This window comes from Sparus aurata, chromosome 23 (genome assembly GCF_900880675.1).
Source record: "Sparus aurata chromosome 23, fSpaAur1.1, whole genome shotgun sequence".
Lineage (NCBI taxonomy): Eukaryota > Metazoa > Chordata > Actinopteri > Spariformes > Sparidae > Sparus > Sparus aurata.
Genome location: NC_044209.1, coordinates 17,796,826 through 17,810,427, shown reverse-complemented (window position 1 = coordinate 17,810,427; position 13,602 = coordinate 17,796,826). Strand labels below are relative to the sequence as shown.

At 46.6% G+C, this 13,602-nt stretch overlaps 1 protein-coding gene across 10 annotated transcripts in view; it reads right to left on the bottom strand.

Moving 5' to 3' along the window:
• Window positions 1–13,602, bottom strand: part of bahcc1a (BAH domain and coiled-coil containing 1a) — a 69,756-nt gene that overhangs the window by 28,990 nt on the left and 27,164 nt on the right. For 9 of the 10 annotated variants that reach the window (XM_030407254.1, XM_030407257.1, XM_030407260.1 and 6 more), the window contains one exon: window positions 5,181–5,363. In XM_030407254.1, coding sequence (XP_030263114.1) covers window positions 5,181–5,363 — 183 coding nt within the window. Of the gene's footprint in view, window positions 1–5,180; window positions 5,364–11,036; window positions 11,122–13,602 lie in introns of those variants that run through there. The other variant, XM_030407262.1, reaches the window with a different exon arrangement.

Genomic DNA, 13,602 nt, shown 5'->3' with positions numbered 1-13,602 from the left:
TTTTTTTTTTCTGCGGCAGCATGTTGTTTGTGAGCGTGACGATTGACGGCGTAATCCCTTTTCACAGCGTGGTCTGGCTGTGCCCGATAATGCCAGCCCGCTCAGTTTCAGCATGCCCTCCATTGGGGCGGCAAGAGGGGGACTGCTGGGCACGGCAGAGCCCATTCAGCCATTAATCTGGCCAGGACAAGGGAAGCTGCTGCTGCTGCTACTGCTGCTGCTGCAGGCGACGTGAGCAGGGTCTTAGTGCAGTCTGCTGACTGCACAGCAGCCTCGCTCTCTCACACCCTCCTCACACTCACACTCACACTCACACACACATAAACAAGTCCGCATCAGCAAGTGAATGACAGAGGGGAGTTCGCAGCGCATGTCCTCCTTCCCACGGGCGGAGCAGGGGCGAGAGGCAGAACAAACAGAGCTGCATCCCAGGGAGGGATTTCTAGAAGTTCTGAAGGTATTTCTCACAGCGTGGTGGGTTGAGAGAAGCAGGCCGACAGGGAGGACAAAGAAGGGGGCTGGATATAGAACAGCACCTAGAGGCAGAGGAGAATTAAGCCCGCTGAGTTAGAGGAGGACGAGTGTTTTGCTTCCAGTCCTCTCTCTCTCTCGTTTCCTATCCCCTACTCGTACACCTGCCCCCGAAAACCCCTCGTGAGAGTTCCCCTCACTCTTGCAAAATAACATAAATGCAGCATTCTGCATAGTCTCCCGGGGGGAAATGGTGGTAACACTTCACAGATAGAACGATAGAAGGACAGAGTGAGAGAGCATGGCAGAGGAAGACCGGGAGGAGAGGAGGAGCAAGCTTAGCTGCCTGTCAGGTCCGCTAATTGAGAAAAAGTGACAGAACCATCAAGACACAGGGAGGGAGGAGGAGGGGTTTGGCGGAGGAGGGGCAGCGCAGTGGTGGATCTCCTCAGGTTTGACTAATTGAAAGGAAGGGATGCAGGCTGGCATGAGAGAGAGAGAGAGTGAGAGAGAGAGAGAGAGAATGAAAGAGGCAGGAGTATGGAAGAGAGGAGAGGTGGGGGTGCAGCTTAAATCCCACAAAAGGAAAAAGCTAGCAACTGCTAACAGAAGGAAAAGATGGACAACTGAAGATAGGCTTGGAAAGGCGTATCAAACAGAAGTGGATTAGACAGGTGTGTGCGGGCAATCGTGCGTGTGTGCGCGCATGTGTGTCGTATATGTGTTGACAGAGATATGAGACTGCGATTGTTTTTGGCATAACGTAAGAAGTCATTTGGACCGCAGCCAGCTGGCCTCGGGCCTGTGAGGAGGCCGCAGGTTTTTTTTTTTTCTTTGGTCCATTTTTTTTTTTTTCCACTCAGTTGATTCAGCCGGGGTTCATTCAAACATGATAATAAATCTTTCAAAAGCTCAGAGGGGCCTAATCCATTTTCCCAGGTGTTATGAAAAAACATTTTACATCACATTTATTAAAACGGTCACTACGGCGCATCTGTCTCTGTCGTACACTGCCGCCCCTCTCTGCCTGCCTCTGTGTCAGCGAGTTCCACGTCTCTCCTTCAGCAAATGAACAACAGACAATCCCAATGCGTGGTTGCAGCACAATGGCTGTTACTGTATTTGGCAATCAATCTGAAGGGAGAATCTGAAACAAAAAACCCCTTTTAATCCGTGCTACCCTCTGACATCATGAAAGCCACTAATGGGTTCGGTTCTTGGCACTGTCACCCCGCAGAAATATCTCGGCATTTGTACAACCGTGCACACTTTTCCTTTTCCCAGCACAATAAATCTTCAAACAAAAGTAAACACAAGACTATTCTGTAACCAGAATCGTATCCAGAGTTAGCCTGATCCGCAGGCCTCACGCCACCACTGCTATGTGGTGATGTTATTTATAGGTTTGCTTAACGTGTCACTCAGCTAATGGTTTGTCGATCACGCTCCCGATAGAAATGTGGTCTGCATGCATGACTTCACTGGGTCTCTGTAAACATACTCACACCATGTCTACACTAATGTGGATTCAATTGAAAACACATCTTTTTCTCCCATATTTGGCCTTCAATCCCCAGAAACTAAGCCTAGACAGCTCTTTCCAAATTGGAGTGAAATGTTTCCTCAGATTCAGATTTATCTGCAGGGAAACACAGTTTTTTTTCTTTTTTTTTATTCTCATGCACTTCTGCACTTACTGGATTAAAGAATATCAGCCATATGGATCCTTTGATTTGGTTGTCTAATAATGGTTATGCAGATGTGGACAGTAACTAACTATTATGAGTTTCTGACTCTTTCTACCACATCTTGGGAGAAAAATATTGCACTCGACTGCATTTATCTCGCCAGCTTTAGTTACTTGTTACTTTACAAATCAAGATCTTGATGTTGTGCTATAAATAAACCACATGAACAGTTTATACAAGTACAGCTGAAATGATCAGTAGATTAACAGAACCTCCAATGGCGACAACTCTCAAATGTAAAAATTAGCAGCGTTTCTTTTACAAATATTTAAATAATGTCAGTGTTACTTTATATTTATTTGGATTTTGACTCAACAATACAAGCAATGTGAAGGTGTAACTTGGGGATTTTCGCAAAACAAACAATCAAGACTGACTAATAAGCGGATTAATCCATAAAGATCCTTAGTCGATACAAAATAGTAAAAAAATGAGCTGCACCTCAACCGACCGCAACAGTAAATCCTGCTAATGCATGAGTAATAATAATGTATTGATGTAATATATAACAGCGTAACAGTCACAGGAGCCAATTTTTCTGCATTGACTGCTTTAACAAAATATTTATATTATATTGAAAGTACATTTTCCTGATTATACTTAGGCATTTAAGTAACACTTTAAATGCATGACTTTAAAGGAGCACTATGTAGTTTTGAGTAAACTGAATACACAAGGTGACCTCAAAGGACAACACATTTCATACTGATTTACTTAGTATATATTAGGGGGATAGCTTGTTTATTCAGTTATGGAAGAAATAAATGGTTGCTAAGTCTGCATTATTACCTAATCAGTATTATATTTCTTTTTCAAAACTACATAGTGCCCCTTTAACTTGTAAAACAGTATTTTTACAGTATTTTCCAAACTAAGGATCAGAATACTTCCTGCACCTTTCTGTTGCAGGTGTACATTCAAATGATGATTAAACATTTTTTCACCTAAAATAAAACATTCAGAAAGGATTGTGCAGACTTGCAGGTGCTCCCTAAGTGCTTTCTAATTATTATCACTGTTCAAGCCTTTGGTAATTGCATGGAAAAAGAAGACTTTGTTCTTAATTGACTCACCTAATAAAGGTAAGATAAACACTGTTTATCTAAGCGACTGGTTAGCAAGTGAAAAATGCTACATGCTGGATTTGGGCTCTTCACGCTGTGACAGGGGAACAGCTAAGACAAAGACATCCCGCCCCATGACAGGTATATGCCAGATACATCTGGATCATACAATAATCTTCGTATACAAATTTGAGCTGCCGTGCTTCGATTTGCATGCACGCAGCCATTAAAAGAAAAAAAAAGAAAACGAAAGATAAATCCAGAGAATATCTTTAAGGTTACAAGTGACACACTAATGTGCCGACACTCGCACACTCGAATCAGTGCCTGCTCCACTGCTGGTGGGGTTCTGCTGACACCCGGAGAGAGAAGGCGAGAGTCTGGGTAATTGTGCCGCTCATTTTGATGACTTGCTTTTTATGCAAAACAGGAAAAAGACAATATGCAATTATCTTGAGGAGGGAACAGCTGAATGTGGTTGATGAACAGTCTGGATTCAATCATGCTCTTAGTGCGTTATATGCAATTAAACTGCAATAGAGATAATGGCCTCCATTGCCAACTGAGTAATAATCCCAGTCATAATCACCTCCATTACTTTTATTAGGCTTGGCATTATCATCATCACTCTTATTAATATTATTCTACTTTTCCACAAGAAGAAAATCTTTGACAATGAAACCCCGAAACTATGAGGTAAAAAGAAACACAGATGATTACTAAATGAGCTCTGAGGGAAAACGTTTCGGACCGATCTGATGGCGGAGTTGATATCTCTTCTCCAATTCATTCGTCCTGTCTCACTGTTTATTTGAAGGAGTCTCGGCACTGTAGCAGCTGTCCACTGACTCATCCCCTGGTGGCCACGACATAAGAGCGAGGTGAGGGGAGGGGGAGGTAGCTTGGAGGCATCCAATGGCTTAATGCACTCCAAAACAAAACACACACACACACACACACACAGCATCTCAGCTGCACTAAACCCAATCAGCTGCAGCCACACATCACGCAACTGGGGCGCCGCTGATCAGTGACCACAAATAACAAACACTCCCCACTGGCGTCCCCCCATGGACTAACAGCTGGGCTATTCTTAGAAAATAAATAAATAAAACGCGCGAGGGCTGAAACAACAAGAGTCCGTCATCTTCAAAAGCCCGCGGTTCACTAGATGGTATCGTGTCGTGTAATTAGCAAAAGATTACGAGCATGTAAATGCAAAAAAAGTGACAGACGTGGAGTCACAGCAAAGCAGACCTCGCGTTAATACATCGGCGGGTGGTACTGGATAGGTTTTACATTCGCGTGTCATCCTTAGCTGTTGAATTCTCGAAAATACCCTCGCAGATTAATCTCTCTATCCTTGTATGACTTCCCAGCTCTATCTTCGCAGCAGAAATGTGAGGTGTTGAACTAAGTGTGTGTGTTTATATTTTCCTGACGGTGCGTGTATGTAGCGTTGGGTGGGAACCACCCTTTTAAACCGTGACACTGGCTGAACGCTCTGCAATCACTGCAGCTTTTTACTGCGCCTGCTGCTTCAGAGAGCCTTGAGTGACATTCCTGCTGACGTGAACCGAATACCGCAAGATTCCTCGGATGAACTTTTAACCCCTGTGTCCCCGTCCAAAAACCATGGCACAGTGATCCGTCCCCAAACTCGCTGGGCTCATGCCTATTTTGGTGCACAAATAAAAGGCCCGGAGCCTGGCGCTCGCTGGATGATTACAAGCCGTGCTTCGGTAGAAACCTAACACAGCACTAAAAATACACAATATCAGAGTAACAATACACCCCGCAAAGCTCCGTCCCCAATACTGCCAAGATATGAATATCCTCATCCAGACAATGAGCAGAGTGAAGCTGTGGGCATGTGTTTGTGTGTGATCTGAGGTACCTTCATGCGAGTGGGGGAACCAGATTTGAGAGGCGCTGGAGTGGGGTCCGCCCCGGAAGGAGGGTGAGGAGGGCGAGGAGGGCGGCCGGGAAGGGTGAGACGGGTGGGAAGGGGGGGTACCCAGACTACTGGCCAGGAAGGTCCCCATGAAGGAGGCGGAGGAATTGCCCATCAATCCACTGCCTGCATTCCCACAGGGACAAAGGTAAGCAGAGAGAACATGGTTAGCATTAGATGAGTACACTGTGACCAAAAAGAAAACTGCAATCAGATCAAGATGTAAAAGGACGGAGCCCACTGGGTCCTCTAGGTGAATCATTAAGCCAGGCAGATTTGATCGCTGCCCTGGGGAGAGGGTGAATGAGCGAGTCTGTGTGTGTGTGTGTGACGAAGAGGAGTGTGAGACTCTCCTCCCCCTCACTGACAGCAGAGTCCTCTCTCCCCTCGCCTCCTCTCCCCTCACACTGCCTCTCCCTATGGGCAGACAGAGGTCTCATCTCACAGCTGAGTACACACTTTCTCAGGCTCTCTCCCTCTCACTCTCACACACTTTTGCTCTCGCTCCCCAGTGTCCCTTTCTCAATTTCTCTCCCTCCCTCCATTATCTTATGCTCTCCATCTCTCACTTTCATGCCCTCAATCTCTCTTATGGCTCTGCTCCATTTCACCTCACCCTCTCTGTCTCGTTTTCTTTCATTCTTCCTCTTTCTCTCTCGCCGTGTGACTCTGACAGCCCGTTTTTCTCGTACTTTCTTCTTCGGTTGTGTTTCGGCGTTTTTCTCCTCCCCCCCCGCTTTGTCACTCTTCCTCTCCTCTCCTCCGCGGCCCATCTAGATGAGCTGACATACACTATGTGCATGCTTCTTCCCTCATTGTCTCTACTTTCTCTCCCTTTGTCCCTCTTTCTTTTTGACACATAGCATTACTTTGCTTTGTTCTTTACCATAATGATGGCACCAGCAGAGCAATCTGTCCCTGGCTGGCTGAACTGTGTGTTTAACAAGACTATGATGAGTAATTGACCATTCGTAGCAACGCCCGTGTGACTGGGGGCTGATTGTCTATTATGCATTGCTGGGCAAGTCGGAGAAAACACACTGATTAACCACTGCTTAAATTACATTCCCATTACGCGCCCGCCAGTGCACTTGAGCGAGGGGCCCGGGTGCCCGGCTCTTTGCACATTCATTTCCCCCAAGTCACACTGCCATGAAGTCTCATGCATATGTATGAAGATGCCTGGATGAGAGCACACATGCACAAACACACACATTGGTGCAGCATACATTGTGCCGCGCAGGGCATGCTAGGAAACGGAGGGGAGAGCGACATGGTAAAAATTCATTATCAGCCTCTGATGACGAGCTGATCTAACAAGCAACGCTGTTTGATTTGATTTTCCTTAAGCATGAATCAGTCCGAACATGAATCGATCCTTTTCTGGGAGTGTGAGAACAATTGTGTGGAAGTCTTAATCAGCCCGGCAGTGAGTGAGCACATCCGCTTGGCAGACAGCAGGGATAAACCCATCAGTCTGCACAGAATAGCCTATGGCTCATGGGCCAGAGCACAGGAGCATGCAGAGGCACACACACACACACACACACACACGTACACTTCCCACGTAGAAATAGGAACAGGCATGTGTTCGCACACATCCAGACACACCACGCCGTCACACTTTGCACCACAGCCCCAGACAGGTGGAAATCCCCCACAATCCTCAACCTCACAGAGCTTTACCTCGAAAACTACCTTAAAACCAACCCTGTGTGTGTGTGTGTGTGTGTGTGTGTGTGCGTGTGCTCACATGACACACTGTCACAAACTCATAGGAAAGCAATTACAGACTCCTTTGTGTTTCACTGGCACATTTATAGCTGCAACACAAATTAGCCTCCGAAATCCGGCCACAGGAGGAAATCTAAAAAGAAGAGTGTGTTATGTTCCTTGTTTCAGTGATGGTAATTATTGATGGTGTTTTTTTGTTGTTTGTCGAATGTTTCATTTGATTGTAATTGGTAATGGATCGTCTGAAGCAATAAGAGACCTAGGACAGCAAAAGTCAGGGTTTAGACAAGAAATAGCCATGGACAAACAGATAAAATCAAACTTTCTGGGAGACGAGTTTACAGCGATACCACAGAGGATATTGAAGCCAGGCTCCGGTGGTGTAAATAGTGAGTTGACAAAGCCAGACATGCAGGTTGGGAGTGTGTCACTGCTGCACATAGTTCATAAAGCTCATTCAAAGTTCACCAAAGGTTTTGGGTGCAATACCCCTACATAACCAGCAGGAAAATCACTTACATCAATGTTAGACTTTCCAGGTCAAAGTAAGGCTTTAGGGGCTGATCACCACTTACACATGTTTTTCTTCTTAAGTCATACTTAAGTTGGCTGAAAGTACATTTTCCAAACGATTGCCTTGCCATGAAAATACTTTTCAAACTGACAGTATACCATCTATTTTCTTTAAATCATCATCATGAAGTAAATGTAGATGCACAATGTAAATGGCAACAGAATAATGAATCAACATTTAGATTTGCTCTCGATAAATGTCACTTTCCCTATCCAGTTCTGTCTGTCGCCGGGCACAAAATCTACAGGTAAAATGAAACCTGATCGGCAATCCATCCATGTTGGCAGCCTGGCACCATATCTGTCTGCTTTCTCGTCTCCATTGTAGACTAAGTGAATGAATAAACTCTTCTGTTCCGTGTTCTTAGTAGCTGCTACTCTGTGGAGAAAGCAAAGCGATCTGGTTGCCGTTGCGCCAGCGGGATAAAACACAGAACACACGCAAACAAACAGTGGGAGAAGTTAATTTACCATTACAAGCATTTGAAATGCCAAGGAAGACTTTAGAAGAACGCTACCCAGTAATGGCTGCTATCGCATCATAGTACATGCCTCTGAGAGGAAGCCTCCTTTTTTTCTCCGCTGCCACCTCCCATCACCCCTGACCCTGCGGAGCCCTCCTGGCAGAGCTCTGTGGACTGTAAGGATTGTGGCCAGCGTGCCTGCTAGGCCGACATCCAGTCCCCATCATCCAGACACCCAGGGCTCCTGTATGGCACCGCCCTCCACGCTGCACACTCCTCGGCCCCTCTCTTTCTGCCTGTCGCCCCGAGAAACCCCAGCTTTCCTCAGTGCCTCCGGCTCACATAAATCAGCTAATCCTCCTGCATTATTAACAGCCTCGCCCCAGAGAGAGAGAGAGCGAGAGAGAGAGAGGGGTAAGAGAGACAGAGAGAGTGACAGAGAGGCCACGAAGCCCCGCTTCACACACCGCGAGAGGAGAGAGCCTCTGCCAGAAAGACAAGGAGAGGAGAGGGACAGCACATAAAAAGGGGATGTCTGGATGTCAGGCAAGGGGATCTTTTGAAGTTTAAGCTGATGTTAGGGGAGAAGGGGATTGAACGAATACCTTATAACCTCATAAGCGAGGCCCTTCCCACAACACGACTAGATCTCAGGGATCCAGTTCGGCCATGGGGTCGGTAGCCGGAGCCGTAGTAGGTACAGAACGTTAATGCGGCGGCCTTCACCTCTGTCTCCACGGCCTGTCACACTATAAAGGACCCCTCCATCTGCGTTATGTCTGCTGTGTAGCTGCGGCTGAAAAATATACAGTTTGCTCAAGCCTCATCATACCACTGTTAAAGCCAAGGAATCTAACATGGTCGCCCTCCCTAAACTTATTTAAACACTAATGAATCAGAGGTGTCGGTGAGAAAACACACAGGTTGTAAAAGTGGGCCGGTCTGCCTCTGTGTTTGCAGTTTGGGTGCCAACCATAGCAGTTCAGAACAAGTGGAGCGAAGGTCCCAGGAATGACAGCACCGGCGCTGGAGTCACCATAACTGTTTATTTAGCAGCTTATTAAATAGCGACATGGATCCAGGGAGCCTGCCACCGCAACACCAGCTCTTTGTCAAAGTTGTGTGTTTTCTCTGCCCGCGTGTTTTTTTTTTTAATTTTAAACCCTGTATATTTATTTCTCCAGCTCTTAAGTAGTGCCAGCAGTGCACTTGTATGGGCTCTTAAGAAAATCGGGTCATGTGCATCCTAATCGGCGCCGATCCCTGACAGCGATGGAGATTAATCCTATTAGAGAATTAGAGTGGAGGGGAGCATTGGGACGGGGGAGCACCACCTCCCTGCCTGACATCTATACATCCCACCCTGACACCCTCACTCACACAGTCGTATTCAGATGCATTAAAAAAAAACACACAAAAAAACGCAGGAACAAACTAACAAATATCCAAAAGGCTCCGGAGGTGGAGGTGTTAACTGGCGCTACTCCACCCACGCTCCAGTGTGGGTGGAGTAGGGTGAAAGAGTCCAGTTTGTGCACATGCATGCACACACAGTAAATGGGGGCCCAGGCGGAGGCCCCCGCGGACGGCACAGAGTGAGCAGCAGGCGGGGAGGCGGAGCAGGGAGGATGAAGGCCTAGTTGTCATGGGAACGAAAGAGAAACAGCGCTCGAGGCAAGGAGGCTGAACGCTCGCCATTACAACAGCAGTGGGCAGATGCAGTTGGTCAGTGTGCTGCTCGGCAACAGCGCCCCTCCAAACCTACCTTTGTAACCCAACCCATCCAAACACACACACACATACACACACACACCTTTATGCCGATTTAATCAGGTTTAATTTGTTCGGCTGCGAGGAGGGAGGAGTCATAATCTTTGCCTTGCTTGGGTCACTAATCTGCTCCGATGAGCGCCTCTATCCATTAATGTAACTCCGGGGCGAGCTGTTTGGCATCTTAACAAGGAATTATACAATAATTGGATGTAAAGGGATTCATCTAAGTGTGGGCCAAGCAGTGATGGGTAGAAAAAAAAAAGCTGACAACAAGCACCCGCCCACAACACGTTGTTCTTTTGAATGCTGGGAATCAGATCAAAATTTCCTCCTGGAGAAATACACACCCATTCACACGCATGTGTGTGCCTGGACACGCAAGCGCACACACATGCGAGCGTAGATCGAAGACTATGCCTATTGTCTAAGAGGAGATAATGTGCAATTACTTCACCGTGCATCATATTTCCCTGTCTGCTCTTGAAAAGTGAGCCAAGGTAGTCTGGAGCTCTCCGTCTTATCTGCAGACGGCAGCCTGAAGGGACGGATGGACGTGTCGTCTAGACAAGGACACCAGGCAGACAACGAGAAATGAGAGTGATGGTGACAAGAGAAGAAGGGAGATAGAGGGAAAATTGCAGGTGTGACTGCATCAACCTGTTCTCCACAGCTCAGTGATCAGCAAGTAGAAGAAGAGGAAGAAGAAGAAGAAATGCCACACGAGATGGAAACACATGCACGCACACACCTCCTATCGCAGAAAGAGTGAATGAAAAAAAAGGCTGGCTGGGGTTGCACAGTCAGCGGTCAGTGCCATGTGGCAGCCAGGCTCCGTAGCTGAATGATTTCAGCTCGCATACTATCCCGCTCTGTCATGTCCTGAGAGAAAAACGCACATCCCCTTCCTCCTTGTCTCAAATAAGTTAAATCAATATCAGCAAGAGTTAGATGATCAAAGGGAGAACAAGAAACATTCTCTTTTTTCCAAGAGCTGCTTAAAATAAAGTCAAAGACGCTGTTACTGGCAGTGCTTTGACTCTGACACAGCGAGACAAAATAACAGACCTTGTGTTGGTAACATCAGAATGAGATTACCAATTTCAGACATGTTGTTTTTACTTCAAATCTATTAAGATTTTCTTTGTTTATGTGGCCTGAGCTGTGATTCTTAATGTTTTGGCTCTTTCACACAAGGAAGGAGTAAAGACTAAAGACTAAAAACGATGAAGCGATAGACGTTTGAATGTTAACTTACCAAGTGAAAACATATTGAGCGGCGTGTCTGTCGGTGAGAGTCTCACTCCCACTTCAGCGTCTTCCTCATCAGACTTTCCTACCGATGTAAATCCATGTTCTGCCCAAGAATTCAGACGCCCAAGACGAAGCCAGCCAGACTTTCCACACACATATTCACTCATAAACACATTACTAGGTTTTCTGACCCTGTCTAGTAACGCAGAAGGGAAGCTGTATTGGACTGGGCAACTGTACACACCAGCAGCCCCAGACAGACTGTACACGCTACCCTGGAGGGCCGCTGACTAACCCAGCGCCTACTTCCTCACAATAAAACGCAGAAGGAATTTCAAATGGCTACTAAAGAGGGGGGATTTCCTTCAAACAGTCAAAGTCATCTTGAAAACATTAGCAGAACTGGTAGCCAAATTCCTCCTCACTTTCAGAAACAACTGTAGCAGAAGGTTTTTTTTTTTCTCTTTTTTTTTAAACGTTGTTTGCCCCCCTGCTTTATAAACTCCCGCCCTGATTTTGAGTTTTTTGGGTTGGTGGGTGGTTTTATGGTGAGGTTGAGGGAGTCGGCCCCTTCTACAGCTGTAGTCAGAGGCTCGTCTGATGAGAAGCATACTGAAGCGAAAGAGAGAGAGCGAGAGAGAGCGAGAGAGAGAGAGAGAGAGAGAGAGAGAGAGAGAGAGAGAGAGAGAGAGAGAGAGAGAAAGCAGGCGGTCCAGTCCTGGAGCTGGGCCCAGTGCAGGGGTGGGGGAAAGTGCCAGCAGCGCACGCCTCCGACACTCTCCACACTGCGTGCCTGTGGAGTGAGTTTAGTGGATGTGGTCAGCGCGGGGGTGGGAGAAGTGGAAAGGGAGCGGGAGAAGCAGTTGGAAGAATGGATGGAGGAGGAGAGTGAGAAAGATTGTCTGCACTACAGGGCAACATCCAGAGGAGGGGTAAGGGGCGAGAGTTTAGACTGCAAGTGTAGATAAGGGTGTGAGGAACTGTGAGAAAGTTCGAGAGCGCAAGAGCAGCAGAGAGTGTGTGGGAGTGTGTGTGTGCTGCCGAGCATATGCGAGCCTCTGTGTGTGCGATTGTGTGTGCGTATGGTGGTCGTCTCGCTGAAGTTGACAGACTGTGTTTGCTGAGTGGCTTTGTGGTCAGCCACTCACTCGCGATTGAAGGGATGGCAGTGTAAAAGGGAATCTGGGATTTTTTTTTTTTCATTTTCATTTTTGCAGAAGTGCTATGCAAATAAAATTGGTTAGGAGAGGTCAGCTGAAGCATCTCCGCCCACTGCACCCCAGCTGTTTATACAATACACAAGTTGACATGATAGGGATAAGAGATTCTAATCCTAAACAAATTAGTCCAACTGGCATGTCCTGGCTTGGCAGGAAGCCTGAAAACAATAATGGATCTTCACAGGCCGTGATGCTACATAGAAAACCGACAGAACAGATAGAAGACAATGTCTCTGAGGGATATTTTGTTCTTGTAAGTGAAGAGAGTGATGTCAAAGAGCATCCCACCAATATATGTTTCCCTTCATCTAGTTTTTTTTCTCACATTCTTTTACAATTTGTACAATGGTCTGCAAGAACATCAGCTTTCTTGACAAGGCAGAGCAGGTATCACATGAGGCACTTCCTGACCGGCCTCCTCAAGAGGTATTCTACCCAAGTTTTACTGAAATTAATCATTCATCAAGCCTCCTTTTCATTGAGGTTTATCATCACAAAGGGGCTCCGATTCAAATCAGATCACTGCTGTGCCAACAGCGGTGTAACGGGGCAGGGGCTGGCCAACAGGAAGAGATAGCGACGTCTGGAAGAGTTCCTGCTGAAGAGGCGTTTTATGGGCACTGTAAATAACAGGCTGGACACACAGCACCGGTGCAGTTGTTTGCTGAAGAGCGGACAGGAAGTGTGTCGTTCAAGAGACTATAAGACCTCTGACTGTCAAAGCAAGAGCTGGCTGAAGGGTTGAGGATGAAGGTTACAGGGGAAGAAGATGCTGGGGTAGAGGGGAAGGGGCTATGGGTAAAGCAAATGGCATGGTACTATTAGGAAACTGGACCTATAACCCATTTCAATACACATGGTGTTTATTTTTCCACTACAACAGGGCTACCTGCTTGTCTTGAGTCTATGACATGTAGAGGTCCAACTTGTAAGGCAGTTAATTGTTTAGTCCTATCCCCAACTTGTCAAATACTTGTCAAGTATTGCCGCTTGGTGGACCACCTGAGCTGGATCTTAAAATCTGGACATTCGGGCGCACAGGTAGTCGAGTGGTAAAAGCGCATGCCACGAACGCAGTGGATCCTGGTTCGAATCCGACCGGAGGACCTGCACTGCATGTCACACCCCCCATCTCTCTCCCATTTCTGATCTATCCACTGTCAAATAAAGGTGTCTATGCCTCAAAAAAATCTTAAAAAAAAACAAAAACTGGACATTCAAAAGAATGTGCTCTTTAGTGCTGTTTACTATTGCATTGTGCAATGGTAGCCAGCTAACTATCTGGATGGATATTCAGGCAGAAAAATGGCGATGGGGTGACAAAATGGCTGTAGAAGTGGAAAAGGGAAC